The 15193-nt window shown below is 43.2% G+C and overlaps 1 protein-coding gene across 1 annotated transcript in view; it reads left to right on the top strand.

Annotated features, from left to right (window-relative positions):
- The window catches only part of FAM172A (family with sequence similarity 172 member A), a 579235-nt gene that overhangs the window by 244942 nt on the left and 319100 nt on the right, over positions 1 to 15193 (top strand). The window contains exon 7 of the mRNA XM_040421544.1: positions 13639 to 13860. Coding sequence (XP_040277478.1) covers positions 13639 to 13860 — 222 coding nt within the window. The remainder of the gene's footprint in view (positions 1 to 13638; positions 13861 to 15193) is intronic.

Here is a 15193-nt window from a genome sequence, read left to right as displayed (position 1 = left end):
TCCATATCTGGATGATCTGTTAGTTATAGTAGAAACGTCTGATCTCCTACAAGCTCATCTTCAGGTGGTCCTCTCTCACCTTCAGAACCTGGGCTGGATAGTCAACTGGGATAAATCCAATCTTATCCCAAACCATCAAATCCTCCTGGATTCTGTCCTCCAAAAATCCTTTCTTCCATCTCTGAAGGTCCAGGATCTAAGATTAGGGATCCAGCAATTCTTAAGAAAGCCCTTTTGTTCGATCAGACAGGCCATGAAGATTTTAGGTCACCTATTTTCTTGCATTCCAGCTGTCGCCTAGGCCCAATTCTACATGAGGCCTCTGCAGGACCTCATCCTCAGGAAATGGAACAGATCTCAGTTAACCCTAGACCAGAGGATGTTCGTAACCAGAGGTAAAGACCTCCTTACGTTGGTGGCTCAGGGACAAGAATCTAGAGTCAGGAGTCTCTTGGAGCCAGGAGGAAGTGCTATTGTTTACAACGGACACCAGTTTCTGGGGCTGGCGTGCCATTACTGCCACAGGTTCCTTTCAGGTCAGGTCCGAAGCTCAGAGGAGGATTTCGTCCAACTACAAAGAACTTCGGGCTATATGGGAAGACCTCAAAGAAACTCTGACCCGATCCAAGAACCGTCATGTACTTGTCCACTCGGATATTTCCACAGCTGTAGCCTTCATCCAACATCAGGTAGGTGCAAGGCATGGTCACCTTCAGAATCTCTCAAAACAAATTTTTCTATGGGCAGAGAAGAACCTAAAATCTCTGGCTGCGGTACACCTGAAGGGTTCTCTCAATCTTCAGGCGGACTTTCTCTGTCGACAGAGACTGGATCCAGGCGAGTGGTCCCTATCCCAGTCGGCCTTTCAGAGGATACAAAATCAATGGGGCAATCCGAGTCTAGATCTGTTTGCCTCAAGAAGAAACCACAAAGTACCGCATTACTTCTTGCTCAATCCAAGGGATCCCTGTGTGGCAGTAGACGCCTTCACTCAGGACTGGACGTCTGGACTGGTTTATGCCTTCCCCCCTCAATCCTGATGATCCCAAAGATTCTGCAGAAATTCCAATCCAAAAGATGTGTCCTAATCCTGGCCGTCCCCTTTTGGCCAGAAGGGGCTGGTTCGGTCTCTTAAAATCCCTCAGCCAGGAAGATCCAATCCTATTCTCCCCGAGGGAAGATCTTCTAATGCAGGGTCCAATCTCTCATACGAACTCCAGTCTTCTCAAGCTGTCAGCCTGGTTACTGAGCAATCCATCCTCTTAGGTCTGGGTCTATCACAGAGGGTTGTAAATACCCTTTTGCTCAGTCGAAAATCAAATACCTTTATGACATATCTTAAGGTTTGGAAAAAATTTGCATCCTGGTGTGGTGTTAGGTTTAACCAATCTACCCCCAATATCCCTCTCATCCTGGAATTTCTATGGGATAGTTTGGATATGGGTCTCTCCCTGAATACCCTTAAGGTACAGGTTTCCACATTAGGTGCCCTATATAACACTAGTCTTTATGAGGTCTCCTGGGTGTCTAGGTTTTTAAAAGCGGCTGATAGATTGAAACCCAGAATTAAAAATATGGTCGCTCCATGGAACCTGAATACTGTTCTTACAGGTTTGTCAGATTCTCCACTTGAGCCTTGAGACTCCCTGACTATTAATTGGCTTACTCTTAAGACCATTTTCTTAGTGGCAATATCCTCTGCGAGAACAGTTTGTGAGCTTCAGGCTTTATCTGTCTAGGAGCCCTTCCTTAGAGTGTTTGAAGACAAGCTCATATTCAAATTAGATTCCAATTTTCTCCCTAAGGTGGTTTCTACTTTCCACAGGTCACAAGACATTGTTATTCCCTCATTTTGTGCCATCCCCAAAAATAAGCAGGAAACAAGATTTCATAATTTAGATGTTAGAAGAAGTGTACTTCATTATCTAGATGTCAGAGATTGGAAGATAGATAAAAACTTATTTATTCAGTTTTCCGGCCCAAATAAGGGTAAAAAAAGCAGCAAAAAGCTCTATATCCCACTGGATTAGGTGTGCCATTTCTAAAGCCTATAGAACCTCCGGTAAAGAAGCTCCTCCGTCCCTCAGAGCCCATTCAGTAAAATCTGTGTATACTTCCTGGGCCGAGAGCCTCTGCGTCTTTAGAACAAATTTGCAGAGCGGCCACTTGGAAGAGGGCTCACACCTTCACCAAGCATTATAGGATTGATGTATTTGCCAATGAGGACATGGCCTTTGGACGCTAGGTGCTGTTGTCCCCCCCCCCTAAAGTTTACTTTGTTAGTTCTCAGGATGTGCGGTCATGGAAACGACTGGGGAAATGAGTATTACACTCACCGGTAATCCTATTTCCTGGAAGTCTCTATGACGGCACATATATTCCCAACATTTTGTTGATAATTTTACTTTGGTTTATGTTCTACCCCTTTTCCTGGTTCCGTTAAAATACCCTGGCGATGAGGGGTAGGGGTGGGGTTTTTAAACCTCTGTGTTTTTTCCTGTCCTATGAGAAGAAGTCAGTCTCAGGCTGTGCTGTTATGGAGACTTCCAGGAAACCGGATTACCGGTGAAAGTAATACATATATATATATATATATATATATATATATATATATACACTGACCAAAAATATAAACACAACACTTATGGTTTTGCTCCCATTTTGCATGAGCTGAGCTCAAAGATCTGAAACATTTTCTACACGCACAAAAGACCCATTACTCTCAAATCTTATTCACAAATCTAACTCTGTGTTGGTGAGCACTTCTCCTTTGCCGAGATAATCCATACCACCTCACAGGTGTGGCATATCAAGGCACTGATCAGACAGCATGAATATTGCATAGATGTGCCTTAGACTGCCCACAATAAAAGGGCACTCTGAAATGTGCAGTTTGATCACACAGCACAATGCCACAGATGTTGCAACGTTTGAGGGAGCGTGCAATTAACAAGCTAACTGCAGGAATGTCTACCAGAGCTGTTGCCCGTGCAATGAATGTTCATTGCTCTACCATAAGCCGTCTCCAAAGGCATTTCAGAGAATTTGGCAGTACATCCAACCGGCCTCACAACCACAGACCACGTGTAACCACACCAGCCCAGGACCTCCACATCCAGCATGTTCACCTTCATGATCGTCTGAAACCAGCCACCCAGACAGAATTTCTGCACAAGCTGTCAGAAACCGTCCCAGAGAAGCTCATCTGCATGCTCGTCGTCCTCATCGGGGTCTGGACCTGACTGCATTTCGTCGTCGTAACCGACTTGAGTGGGCAAATGCTTACATTCGATGGTGTCTGGCAACGTTTTCACTGTTCAGGGCAGATGGCAGACAGCGTGTGTGGCGTCCTGTGGGTGAGTGGTTTGCTGATGTCAACGTTGTGGATCGAGTGGCCCATGGTAGCGGTGTATTTTATTGATGGCATTTTGAATGCACAGAGATACCGTGACGAGATCCTGAGGCCCATTGTTGTGCCATTCATCCACGACTCATCACCTCATGTTGCAGCATGTTAATGCACGGCCCCATATTGCAAAGATCTGTACACAATTCCTGGAAGCTGAAAACATCCCAGTTCTTGCATGGTCAGCATATTCACCGGACATGTCACCCATTGAGAATGTTTGGGATGCTCAGGATCGGCGTATACGACAGCGTGTTCTAGTTCCTGCCAATATTCTGCAACTTCGCACAGCTATTGAAGAGGAGTGGACCAACATTCCACAGGCCACAATCAACAACCTGATCAACTCTATGCGACGGAGATGTGTTGCACTGCGTGAGGAAAATGGTGGCCACACCAGATACTGACTGGTTTTCTGACCCCGCCCCCAATAAGACAAAACTGTGCACATTTTAGAGTGGTCTTTTATTGTGGGCAGTCTAAGGCACACCTGTGCAATATTCATGCTGTCTAATCAGCACCTTGATATGCCACACCTGTGAGGTGGGATGGATTATCTCAGCAAAGGAGAAGTGCTCACTAACACAGATTTAGACAGATTTGTGAACAATATTTGAGAGTAATGGGTCTTTTGTGTATGTAGAAAATGTTTCAGATCTTTGAGTTCAGCTCATGCAAAATGGGAGCAAAACCGAAAGTGTTGCGTTTATATTTTTGTTCAGTGTATATAGACCAAATAAAATTTTATAGCTTCTAACAGGACATTTAAGTGGGTAGTGTATTGGTAGGGTTTCTGTTGCTAGATGGCTGTCCCTTCCCAGAACAAATTCCATTTGCAGATCGTAGATTCCTGCAAACTGTGCTTTGTTCTTTGGTGGGAAGCCAGCAAGCACCAGCTATTAGGTAGAATAGCACACACCTGATGATAGCGGTTATCAATTTTAATTAATTTCTGAAGGATGCCAAGAGAACTTAAAGGGACTCTGTCACCAAAGTTTCATGTTTTCGACTGCTTATATATCGTTCTTGCACAAACACACGATTATAACAGTGTCTTTGTTGTTTTTGTCCCATCTGGTAAGGCTGAAAAATAAGGGCATGCAAGTGATCTTCACTCCTGCACACAGGTGATCTGCACGCCTAACTTCTCCCTATTGTATCCTCTGGCCCGCCTTGTAATGTTCTTGCGTCATCCACTTCAGTTCTCGCCTGCACACTTCACAGCTGGACCCAGGCATGCGCAGTGCTCTGTCCACTATGGGCAGAGGCACAGACATGGGCAGTGCACATGCGCCAGGTAATGCTGTGGCTCACCAGCCGAGGACACTTCCATGCCCTCATTTGCATAACTTTATAAACAATTTTTTTTCAGCCTTACTAGATGGGACAAAAAATGTACTGTTATAGTCATGTGTTTGTGTGCAAGAACGCTATATAAGCAGTCCAACATATGAAAACTTGGTGACCGACTCCCTTTAACCCCTTCACACATTCTCACATGTACGTGGGGGAATGCAGTTTCTTGCTGCATCCCCACTTGCATGTACTTGATCTGATCGGACGGGTGCTGGAGGTGGGCCTGCCCGATCAGCAGCACGGCGTGGGTGTTACTGACAGCCGGCCCCCTGCTGTATCTGCTGGCATAGTTGAAAATTCTGATACCGGAGGATTAACCCTTCACATGCCGCAGCAGCGCGTGCAGGATATGCAGAAGGAGTGGTGTGGTGACAAGGGGTCAGTCGTTGCTATGCAGCCCACATGCCTTACATAGGCATTGGAGCCTGCCAGTTATGGAAGCCCAGAATATCCAGCCCCAAGGCTGTGTCTCCTGGGCAACTGTCAGTGTATTACACTAATAGTTCAATGCAGTACAATACAGCATATCTTCATAACTGAATTATTCCTTTAAAAAGTTGGTTCGAATTCTTTTTTTTCAAAATTGCTTCTGAAATTCAAAGCCTTCTAATGTCCTAAAAAACAATTTTAGGAGGTATCACTATCCGTCTTAAAAGCAAAGAAATACAAATTTAGAAATTTTTCCACATTTTCAATAAATTTGAGATATTTTTTTTTATAAATAAAGGTAAAACATTTAAACTCAAATGTACCACTAACATAAAGTACAATATGTCATGAGAAAACATTCTCAGAATCGCTTGAATAAGTAAAACCATTCCAGAGTTATTACTACTTTAAGTAAAAAATGTCTGAATATCAAAATGTGCCATGGTCCTTATGATGAAAACTGGCTTGGTATTGAAGGGGTTAATGAAGGTGTGTTCTGAGAACCATCTTACTGCCCTAAACATGGTTTCTATAGGAACAACCACCTTTTGCAGCACCTTAGAGCCTTTTTCATGTCAAAAATAATCCACCTTCAAGTACTGTTAGTGGAAGCGTTACGATAAGGTGATCTATATGTTATAAATAAGTTACATTCCCTAATGGGATGAAGGGAAGGAATGGATAATTTGTTGAGACTCTTTTTCTCAAATTATATATCTTTGAGAATGTTTTCCAATATTGTGAATCTTGGGTCTGACCTTGGAACTTCTGGTCTTTTAGTTTGAATGGGCTTCTTTAGATCTACAAAGGACTTATGTGACCTTTTTCTCATTTTCACATCATGTAAAAACTGTGGCCTGAACAGGTTACTGTTTTTGAAAATAGGGTTCTCGGGACTAAACTGATGTGAGCCAGCAGGCTCTTCTGATTTTCGTAATGTAGTTAAAGAATTGTCCTATGATGACTGCTCTGCTTGCAGCTTTTAGCAGAGATAATTTAGATGAAATGAAAGATTTTACATTCTGTGAGGAGGACACGTCACCGTCCAGTTCTGCCTTTACCAGCATAAACAGTAATGGACCTACTGAATATGCTTCTTTAAATTAAACATTTTTAAGCGTCTGGTCAGTGATGTCATTAGGAAATGACGTTCTAGTAATTGATAGCAGAACAGGGTCTATTTCTTGTGCGATAAAAGACTGAATTTCAGATGTGCCCATGAAATTTTTGAAGACTAATTTATCCTCTTTAATCAAAAAGGAGCATAAGGCCGGCTGGGCAAACTCTCACTTCAGAAGATTCCGATATGGTCCATCTGTGAGCAAATAATTTTGATGGTGCTGTTCTACCGAACACACCCACCCTTAACACTTGAAGCTCACTCAATTTTCAGAGTAAGCCATGGACCATGTTATCATTTCTGAGTCCCAGCCCACCTCACACTGAGAGTTTCAGCAGCCATATTGAAATAAATTGTGTGAGACAAACGTCTCTTTGCTGCACTTTGAGGAATGGCTCATAGTTTTGTTCCCCTTAGCAGGTATAATGTTTATTAGTCCCAAAACACCTTAATTTGCCCTTTCCTTATACCTCAAACAAGGTGTTCATTGTGTCTAAGAGGAATTCACCTTAGAGTCACAGTGTAACAGGTGCAACAAATTCCCTCTGTTTCTTCCTAAATATAATTGCCTCATCCAAGGAAGATTATGAAGATGGTGGGTACAGTCCTCCCCACTGACATTGATGTAGGGTTGGGCAATATCAAAAATATTACCACGATAACGATATTAAGAAATTTAGCGCGATAACGATATATATCGCGATAAATACCCATTTAGAAGAAAAAAAAACACTTGGGGCCACAAGGAGACATTATACTGTATGGGGGCAGCCACAAGGAGACATTATACTGTATGGGGCAGCCATTATACTGTATGGGGGCAGCCACAAGGAGACATTTTACTGTATGGGGGCAGCCACAAGGAGACATTTTACTGTATGGGGCAGCCACAAGGAGACGTTATACTGTATGGGGGCAGCCACAAGGAGACGTTATACTGTATGGGGGCAGCCACAAGGAGACGTTATACTGTATGGGGCAGCCACAAGGAGACGTTATACTGTATGGGGGCAGCCACAAGGAGACGTTATACTGTATGGGGGCAGCCACAAGGAGACGTTATACTGTATGGGGGCAGCCACAAGGAGACGTTATACTGTATCGGGCAGCCAAAAGGAGACGTTATACTGTATGGGGGCAGCCACAAGGAGACGTTATACTGTATGGGGGCAGCCACAAGGAGACGTTATACTGCATGGGGGCAGCCACAAGGAGACGTTATACTGTATGGGGGCAGCCACAAGGAGACGTTATACTGTATGGGGGCAGCCACAAGGAGACGTTATACTGTATGGGGCAGCCACAAGGAGACGTTATACTGTATGGGGGCAGCCACAAGGAGACGTTATACTGTATGGGGGCAGCCACAAGGAGACGTTATACTGTATGGGGGCAGCCACAAGGAGACGTTATACTGTATCGGGCAGCCAAAAGGAGACGTTATACTGTATGGGGGCAGCCACAAGGAGACGTTATACTGTATGGGGGCAGCCACAAGGAGACGTTATACTGCATGGGGGCAGCCACAAGGAGACGTTATACTGTATGGGGGCAGCCACAAGGAGACGTTATACTGCATGGGGGCAGCCACAAGGAGACGTTGTACTGTATGGGGGCCACAAGTAGACGTTATACTGTATGGGGCAGCCACAAGGCCCCCCTCCCCTCAGTATAACAATGTCTTGTGGCCACCATACAGTAATGTCTTCTTGTTGCTCGTGTGGGGAGTGCAGTAGTGCGGTGCAGCTTGCAGGCAGGAAGGAGTAGACCAGAGTCAGACAGTGCCGCAGTTGTAGAAGACATACATGGTGCTAGACAGACATAACACCTTTATTTAAGACAGTTGGGCTATCTTTTAGGGTCTCTCACACTCTTCTTCCTCCTTTTTTGACAGTCACTCGCTGGCGAACTCTGTGGGGGTGGGAGTTGAAAGACTTTTCCAGTCGCTCTTGTGCTGCTCAGTGACCTCGCCGTCTATGGGCGGAGACTTCATTATGGGAGCAAGGAGGAGCCAGGGGCGGCCGCTGCGGGTAGTAATTGTACTGGTATGCAATCATGCAGGGGCGGGCGGACTCAGATTTTGAAGTGGTCAGCTCACATGACCGCTTCTATGACGTCACAAAATACAGCAGTTTTTAGGAAACAGCGATATCGCCATATCCCTGTTTCGTAATACCACAGTATACCGCTAACACGGGTATATCGCTCAACCCTACATTGATGTGGTCTTGTGAGATTTTGCTTGTTTTTTTTTTTCTGATGGCACCTAATAGCTGGTGCTAGGTCACTGCCTCATGAAAAACAAATAGTTGTGATTTTAGCCTTTTTCTGGATTGTCATCCTTTGCATTTAGATCCTGTTAGTTATATTCACATAAAAAATATTCTAACCAGGCTTAATGCAGCTTCTATGAAGTCTTTAAGTGTTGACACTTGATCTGTCCTGTGTCTTTTTTACAGGAATAAATTTGTAGGGGGTCCATAATTGGCCTTGAAACTACTTTTATAGGTGTGCATATACTGAAGTATAATGTAGTGAAATAAGAGTCCAACAGAAAAAGGAGTTAAAATAATTTAAAAGTGTGTTGGGAATTTCTTTGCAGTCGTATTTCTTATAAAGCACAGTAAAAGGAGACATTTCTGAGAAATGAAAACTTGTCGAGCATATTTTTTGTGACTTTGTTCACAGAAAGTATTCATGACTCTGTTAAGGACTGCCAAATAGATTTTAGCAGAGATTTTACAATCTCCTCCTGAGATTTTATGCTTTGTAGGGAGGAAGAAAAAAAAGCTTACACCATAGTTGCTTTTAGAAGACCTGAGATCATATTGAGAAAGAACTGCTTTAGTTTCGTAGATAGTTTAGGACTGAAGATGGGGAAGCAAGCAGCGGCACCACAAGAAGTTTGTTGTCTTCTATAAAATATTTGCGTGCCTGTAATGTGCAGTGTAAATAATCACAGCAAATCATTACTTCTCTATTTACTCCGTTCACAGCGAGACCTCTACACTGTTTAAAATCCAATTGAAGGCAAACAGTGTTACATTGATTTTTTACTGCAATGATTTGTATATCAGAATGTTTTATTTCTTAAACTGTAGATAGAAAAGAATTGACATTGTGTCATTGTAAAATTGGACAAACGAGTTAGGTAATGATCAGTGACCAGATGATAAATTTCCTCATTTTGACATTTTATATTTGTGTTTGTCTGTTTATTTCTTCATATGTGCTAAGTACAGTGAAAAAAAAATCAGTTTTCGGAAAAGACAGGGTAATATTAAGACAACTTATTCAGCTACAGTCTGTATTATAGCATATTCCATCCACATTTTCCCTGCCAAAGTCAAGGAAAAAATATTGAAGGGGACAAAGGATTTAGGTGTCTTAAGATCTTTCTCCCCCCGCACACAAATATGGTGTTACAGCAGCAAGTCCTTCTTACTGGCTGTAGTGACCTGATCCAAGCAGCAGCTCTGCGGGGGCGGGCAGAAGAGAAAGGGAGTCTCTAGAGAGGCGCTGTCCTATGTTTACCATAGCTCCCTCTCCAATGCTAAGGTGTGTATGTGTAAATGTGTACGTATAGAGCAGGGATGGCCAACCTGAGGCTCTCCAGATGTTGCAAAACTACAACTCCCAGCATGCCCAGACTGCCAACAGCTCTCATCCTACAGCAGGGCATGGTGGGAATTGTAGTTTTACAACAGCTGGAAAGCCACAAGTTGGCCATGCCTGGTATAGAGCATACCTGTGTATGCCAGGTGAAGTGAACAACTTTGTTTTTTGGATGACAATAGCACCTGTAAAAGTGTGGTATAAGTTAGGCAGCATTCAGTTCTTGAAGCTGATGTGTTAGCAGGAAAATGGGCGCACATTAAAGGGGACCATATACATTCAGTAGTCTTCCCTATGCACATACACATTCGTCCGAAAATGTGTGAGTTCAATGGGAAGAGGGGAGAAAGCAGATACCTTTTGGCAGAGCCTTATCTCTTGGGAGAACAAAAGGACTGGGCAAAAATATTCACTTTGCCAGATGCTTCTCTCCCCCCAACATCATCTATCGGAGGAGTTGGGAGCTCCCCGCACACAACAGACTTCCTCCGAACCTGCTGTTCTCAGCAGGTTGGGCTGTCAATACACTAAAGTCTGAGGAATCAATAAAGGGCCAAATTGCGATGGCAAGATGACTAGGTCGGAGAATCTCAAACAGCAGATCTTGTAGCACTGTCTTAATATGCACTGCTTACCTACCAAAAATAGTCCAAGGAAGGACCATAGGTGAAATAGCAACATGGTCATGGTTGTATCTTGTAGGAGTCCACAGAAAATCTATTGTCACACAAATTGCTGAAAAAGTTAATGCCGTCTACGATGGAAACACTGCAGCTTGTGGTGTATGGAGGTGTAGTTGCAGACCATTCAGAGTACCTATGCTGACTCCTGTCTACTGACAAAAGTATCTATAGTGAGCATTTGACATCCGAACTGGGCCATGGAACAGTAGAACAAGGTGGGCTGGGATTACATCGTGTGGACAAGCGGTTACATGTGTGTCACTTACCTGGGGAGAGATGGCACCAGGTTGCAATTTGGGAACAAAGTAAATTACTTACCTGTCAAACCCTGTTGAGGTGAATGAGATTTACAGTCTTACTGTATGCATAGATACCATACATATTTACTGTACTTTAATACTGATCACTATAGAGATATACACATTTGGTTCCGCTTTCTCAGTAGGGGTCAGTACGTTTATTAAAGGGGTGTTTATACAAAGTCAATTCCTCGTGGTTTGCCAGATCTCTGCTTGCAGTCATACAACAGTACTGTGATGGACGCACAGGCACAGTACAGTCCTGTAAGCCGTGCCGTTGTGTCCAGCACATGAACAGGGCAGATTCCCAAAGACAATAAGCACAGAAACTATATTGGATGACTATGTAACTTTTATTACACCAAGTATTTCTTTGTTGATAGCGGAATACGCCTTTAAGTCAAACTTTTAAAAGCGCCATTGTTTTCATTTGCTCAGCTTTATAATGAAGGTTTATTGATTAGCAAAGTAAATAAAGCGGCATCCTAGAAATAGCATACACTTCCCAATAAATCTTCTATCTAACTAGGAAATCCGAATGTGCACAGCGTTCGTATAAAGCCATGAAACAGAAATCAGCGATTTGCTATTTACATGGGTTTTTCCATTGATGCGTTTTAATGAGGTGTCTTCCACTCTCCGATGACACTGTTACAGATCGGCAGAGTCCTCTGGAGAATGCTTCATGTTGTTGTTTAAACAAACTACAAGGTAGAGCAGGTCCCTGCGGGTGACACCTTTCATGAGTTGTGCTGGAGAAGCAATTTTCACATGCAGTAAGGATTCTGATTATTTATGTCTTCTACAATAGATGCCACGTGACTGCAGCTCTGAGGAATATTGATTCTGCCGCGTTCCGCCCATGTCTGACTCCATACATACACAATTAATAAAGAACACAGCCAGTTGCACTTCATCACCAGGACTCATGCACACAACCGTATCCGTTTTGCGGTACACAAACTGCGTATCCGCAAAATATGGTGCACGCCATATTTGCAACTTTTAAAGATTATTGGCACTTTTTAAAAGTGTTAAGGAAAGGAAGGGGGCTTAGTGGGAGTGGCTTTGCGCGACACGCTAGATTTACTATGATGTAATGTACCCCAGGAACTGGCGTAAGCTCCTAGCTGGCGTAGGCTTCAGTTTCCAGTGCATGGACTGTCAGAGACGTCATGTATCTGCCTCTTAAAGGGGTTGTCTCATCATGGACAATGGGTGAATATCACTAGGATATGCCCCCATTGTCTTATAGGTGTGGGTCCCACCGCTGGGACCCGCACCTATATCAAGAACGGAGCGACGCAAGATGGTGGCCACCACCAAGCCGGCTCCCCATAGAAATGAATAGGAGCGTACCGCGCATGCGCGGCCTCCGCTTCCATTCATTTCTATGGGACCAACATAAATAGCCGAGCCAGCTCTCGGCTATTTTCGCCAGCCCCATAGAAAATGAATGGAGGGTAGCTGCGCATGCGCAGTGCGCCCTCCTTCACTTGCGAGGCTCCGTTCTCGATATTGGTGCGGGTCCCAGCGATATGCCCCTATTGTCCATGATGAGACAACCCCTTTAATAAATTAGGTGCTTCTCACTCGTTTGCACAGGGGGTCTGTATGCGGTGTGCATCCGTGTGTCAGTTCAATGACTGAACATGTCCTGTACTAGGTCCACCGACCAGTTGTAGTCAATGGGTCAGCAAAAAACTGCGGACGGTATCCGTATTTTGTGGATACGATTGTATGCATCACCTGATGCTTCATATGTGCAGTTACTATATATATATGGGGCATATCAAGACTGATGCAAGGAAAGCCATATGGGTAGTCACTCTTTAATTGACTTAGAGACTCAAGGAAAATTATTGTAAGCGGACGTGTTGATGCCCACCTGTGGTTCTAAACGTGTATGTAAAGCTTTTTTCAAATAGGACAGTCAACATCACTTTTGCCAAAATGGCCGCAACAACAAAACGGAGAAAATAATACAGTTTAAGGGTCCATTCACACGTCCGTTGTTTCTTTCCTGATCTGTTCCGTTTTTTGCTGAACAGATCTGGACCCATTCATTTTCAATGGGTCCTGAAAAAAAATCAGACATTGAGCTGTCCGTTTTTTTTTCAGGACCCATTGAAAATGAATGGGTCCAGATCTGTTCAGCAAAAAACGGAACAGATCAGGAAAGAAACAACGGACGTGTGAATGGACCCTAAAGGAGAAAAATATATTTTTAACTATACTGCAAAATAAAAAAATTGCATAATGTGTACCGCATTGTATACTGTAGCAGAATGTTTGCTTCTCTGCAAAAAGCGTGTGATACCTTTTTAGGTTGCCAAGCAACTACTTTACGTCCTCTCTGGGTGACTACTATTTGAGTCCATGTAACCATCCAGTCTACAACGTACAGCCTCTCATCGCTGTGCTAGCTTGTCTTCCATTACTCCCTCCCTGGTTGTGAACTATTCTGAGTGTCCTTAGTGGGAGTCATGGAGAAACATGGCAAAAAGAATCTTGGGAAATGTGTTTTTGTGTCTATATGTATGTATATGTGTGTGTGTGTATATATATGTCTGTCTGTCTATCTAGATACAGTATATACATACATACATATACATTTGTGGTCTTACCCAGAATAGAGTAATTGTCACATTGGATGTAGGGTTATATATACTACAGTGCAGTGCGCAGATATCACATACTTTATGTATCCACTTTCTCATGTCATTACAGGAGGGCTTTGCAGTAATTGTGCTGAATCCAAACGAAAACTACATTGAAGTGGAGAAAAGCAAACCTCTGGCACAGCAGCAGTCACCAGACGGCTCTGATGAGCCTGCAGAGAAGAGGGAGCGCAAAGAAAGGATCCTAAAAGATAACAAGAAGCGGAGAGACTTTTATGAGAAGTACAGGAACCCCCAAAAAGAGAAGGAGACTATGCAATTGTACATAAGGGTAAGTCATCCGGCTCATTTTGCAGTGGAGATTTTTCTTTTGCCATGCCTTTCATCACTTCTTCCATACATGCCATATAATAATTGATAACATATCAGTAGTATATGACATCAATATGCAATCATTCCAGGTCTAACTGCTGGAATCGCCACCAAGCATGATAACGTAACTTCCATAACACTAGTGGATTAACTTGGTACCTTCAGCTTTTACCAGGCACTACGATACCTTCGTCCATGCACTGTATGGTATTGCAGTACAGCCTTGATCTGTTTAATATCTAGTGTCTGATTTTGCAAGGTTACACTTGTCTGTCAGTCAGTCTGCAGGAACTTGTTAATGAATAGGTTGACAACTAGGTGTTACCTAGTCAAAGCTGGGTGTCCGTATGTAGTTTGGGACTGTCTGCACTGATTTGGCAGTGTCAGACTGTGTAGAGAGTCCTCCAATTGGTTACACCAGAATATAAATGTATATAAAAAAAATCTTGGAGGAAAAGCACAACGTAGAGTTCCAAGAAAATATGCCCCGAAATTGTTAGAATTTTCAGGATACATTTATTTACTAAGAAGGGCATGTCAGAAGAGCTGGCATGTCCTCTTTAATCTGTCCCTCCTCTTCACTTTAACATAACTGTGTGTTGTGGTGAGGACTATCCTTGCACACCTTGACTTAGTTACATCTTTGTGAACACAGCAGTTGTGCAAGCAACAGTAGGAACCCACTGTACTATACAGCCATGCTCCTCCTGCACTGACTGGGATTAAAGCTAGTTGCACTCTGATCCTAACCATTTAACTCTGTGGATGCTGCAGTCAATAGCGACTGCGGCATCTATGCAATTGGAAGCTTCCTCCATCACTCCATGAACCCCTTGTGACACGATTGCAGTGTGCCGCTGGTGGCAGTGGAGGTTGGAGGCCTTACAATGGACTCTGGGTCTGCAAAATATGGAAAGCTGTTAGGCCCTGCAGGAGACAGGGTCGTGGACATAATATACTGCACTTCATGAGGATGGCTTGTTCATGTTCCCTTGTGGAACTAATAAATCTAGTAAAAAAGAAATACAAAATTAATTTTTTTAAGTGTGAAAAAAAGCAAAAATCACATTTTATCAATTACAGTCTTTGAAAAATAACATAAAACCTATAGAAATTTGGTATCTTCACATGCATACACTGTAACAAATGCAAAAATTTAGTTTTTGGTTTATCCCACTTCCCATAAAACATAATTAAGTGATTTTATTTGGTGCAAAGTAGTAAAACAAAAACGAAATAACGGTGGTAACGTCATAAATATATTGACTTGATTAATAAAAGAATAAAAGTGA

The sequence above is a fragment of the Bufo bufo genome, chromosome 2, assembly GCF_905171765.1.
Source record: "Bufo bufo chromosome 2, aBufBuf1.1, whole genome shotgun sequence".
Taxonomy (NCBI): domain Eukaryota; kingdom Metazoa; phylum Chordata; class Amphibia; order Anura; family Bufonidae; genus Bufo; species Bufo bufo.
The sequence above is the reverse complement of the archived record's forward strand: the minus strand, read 5'-3'. Positions and strand labels throughout refer to the sequence as shown.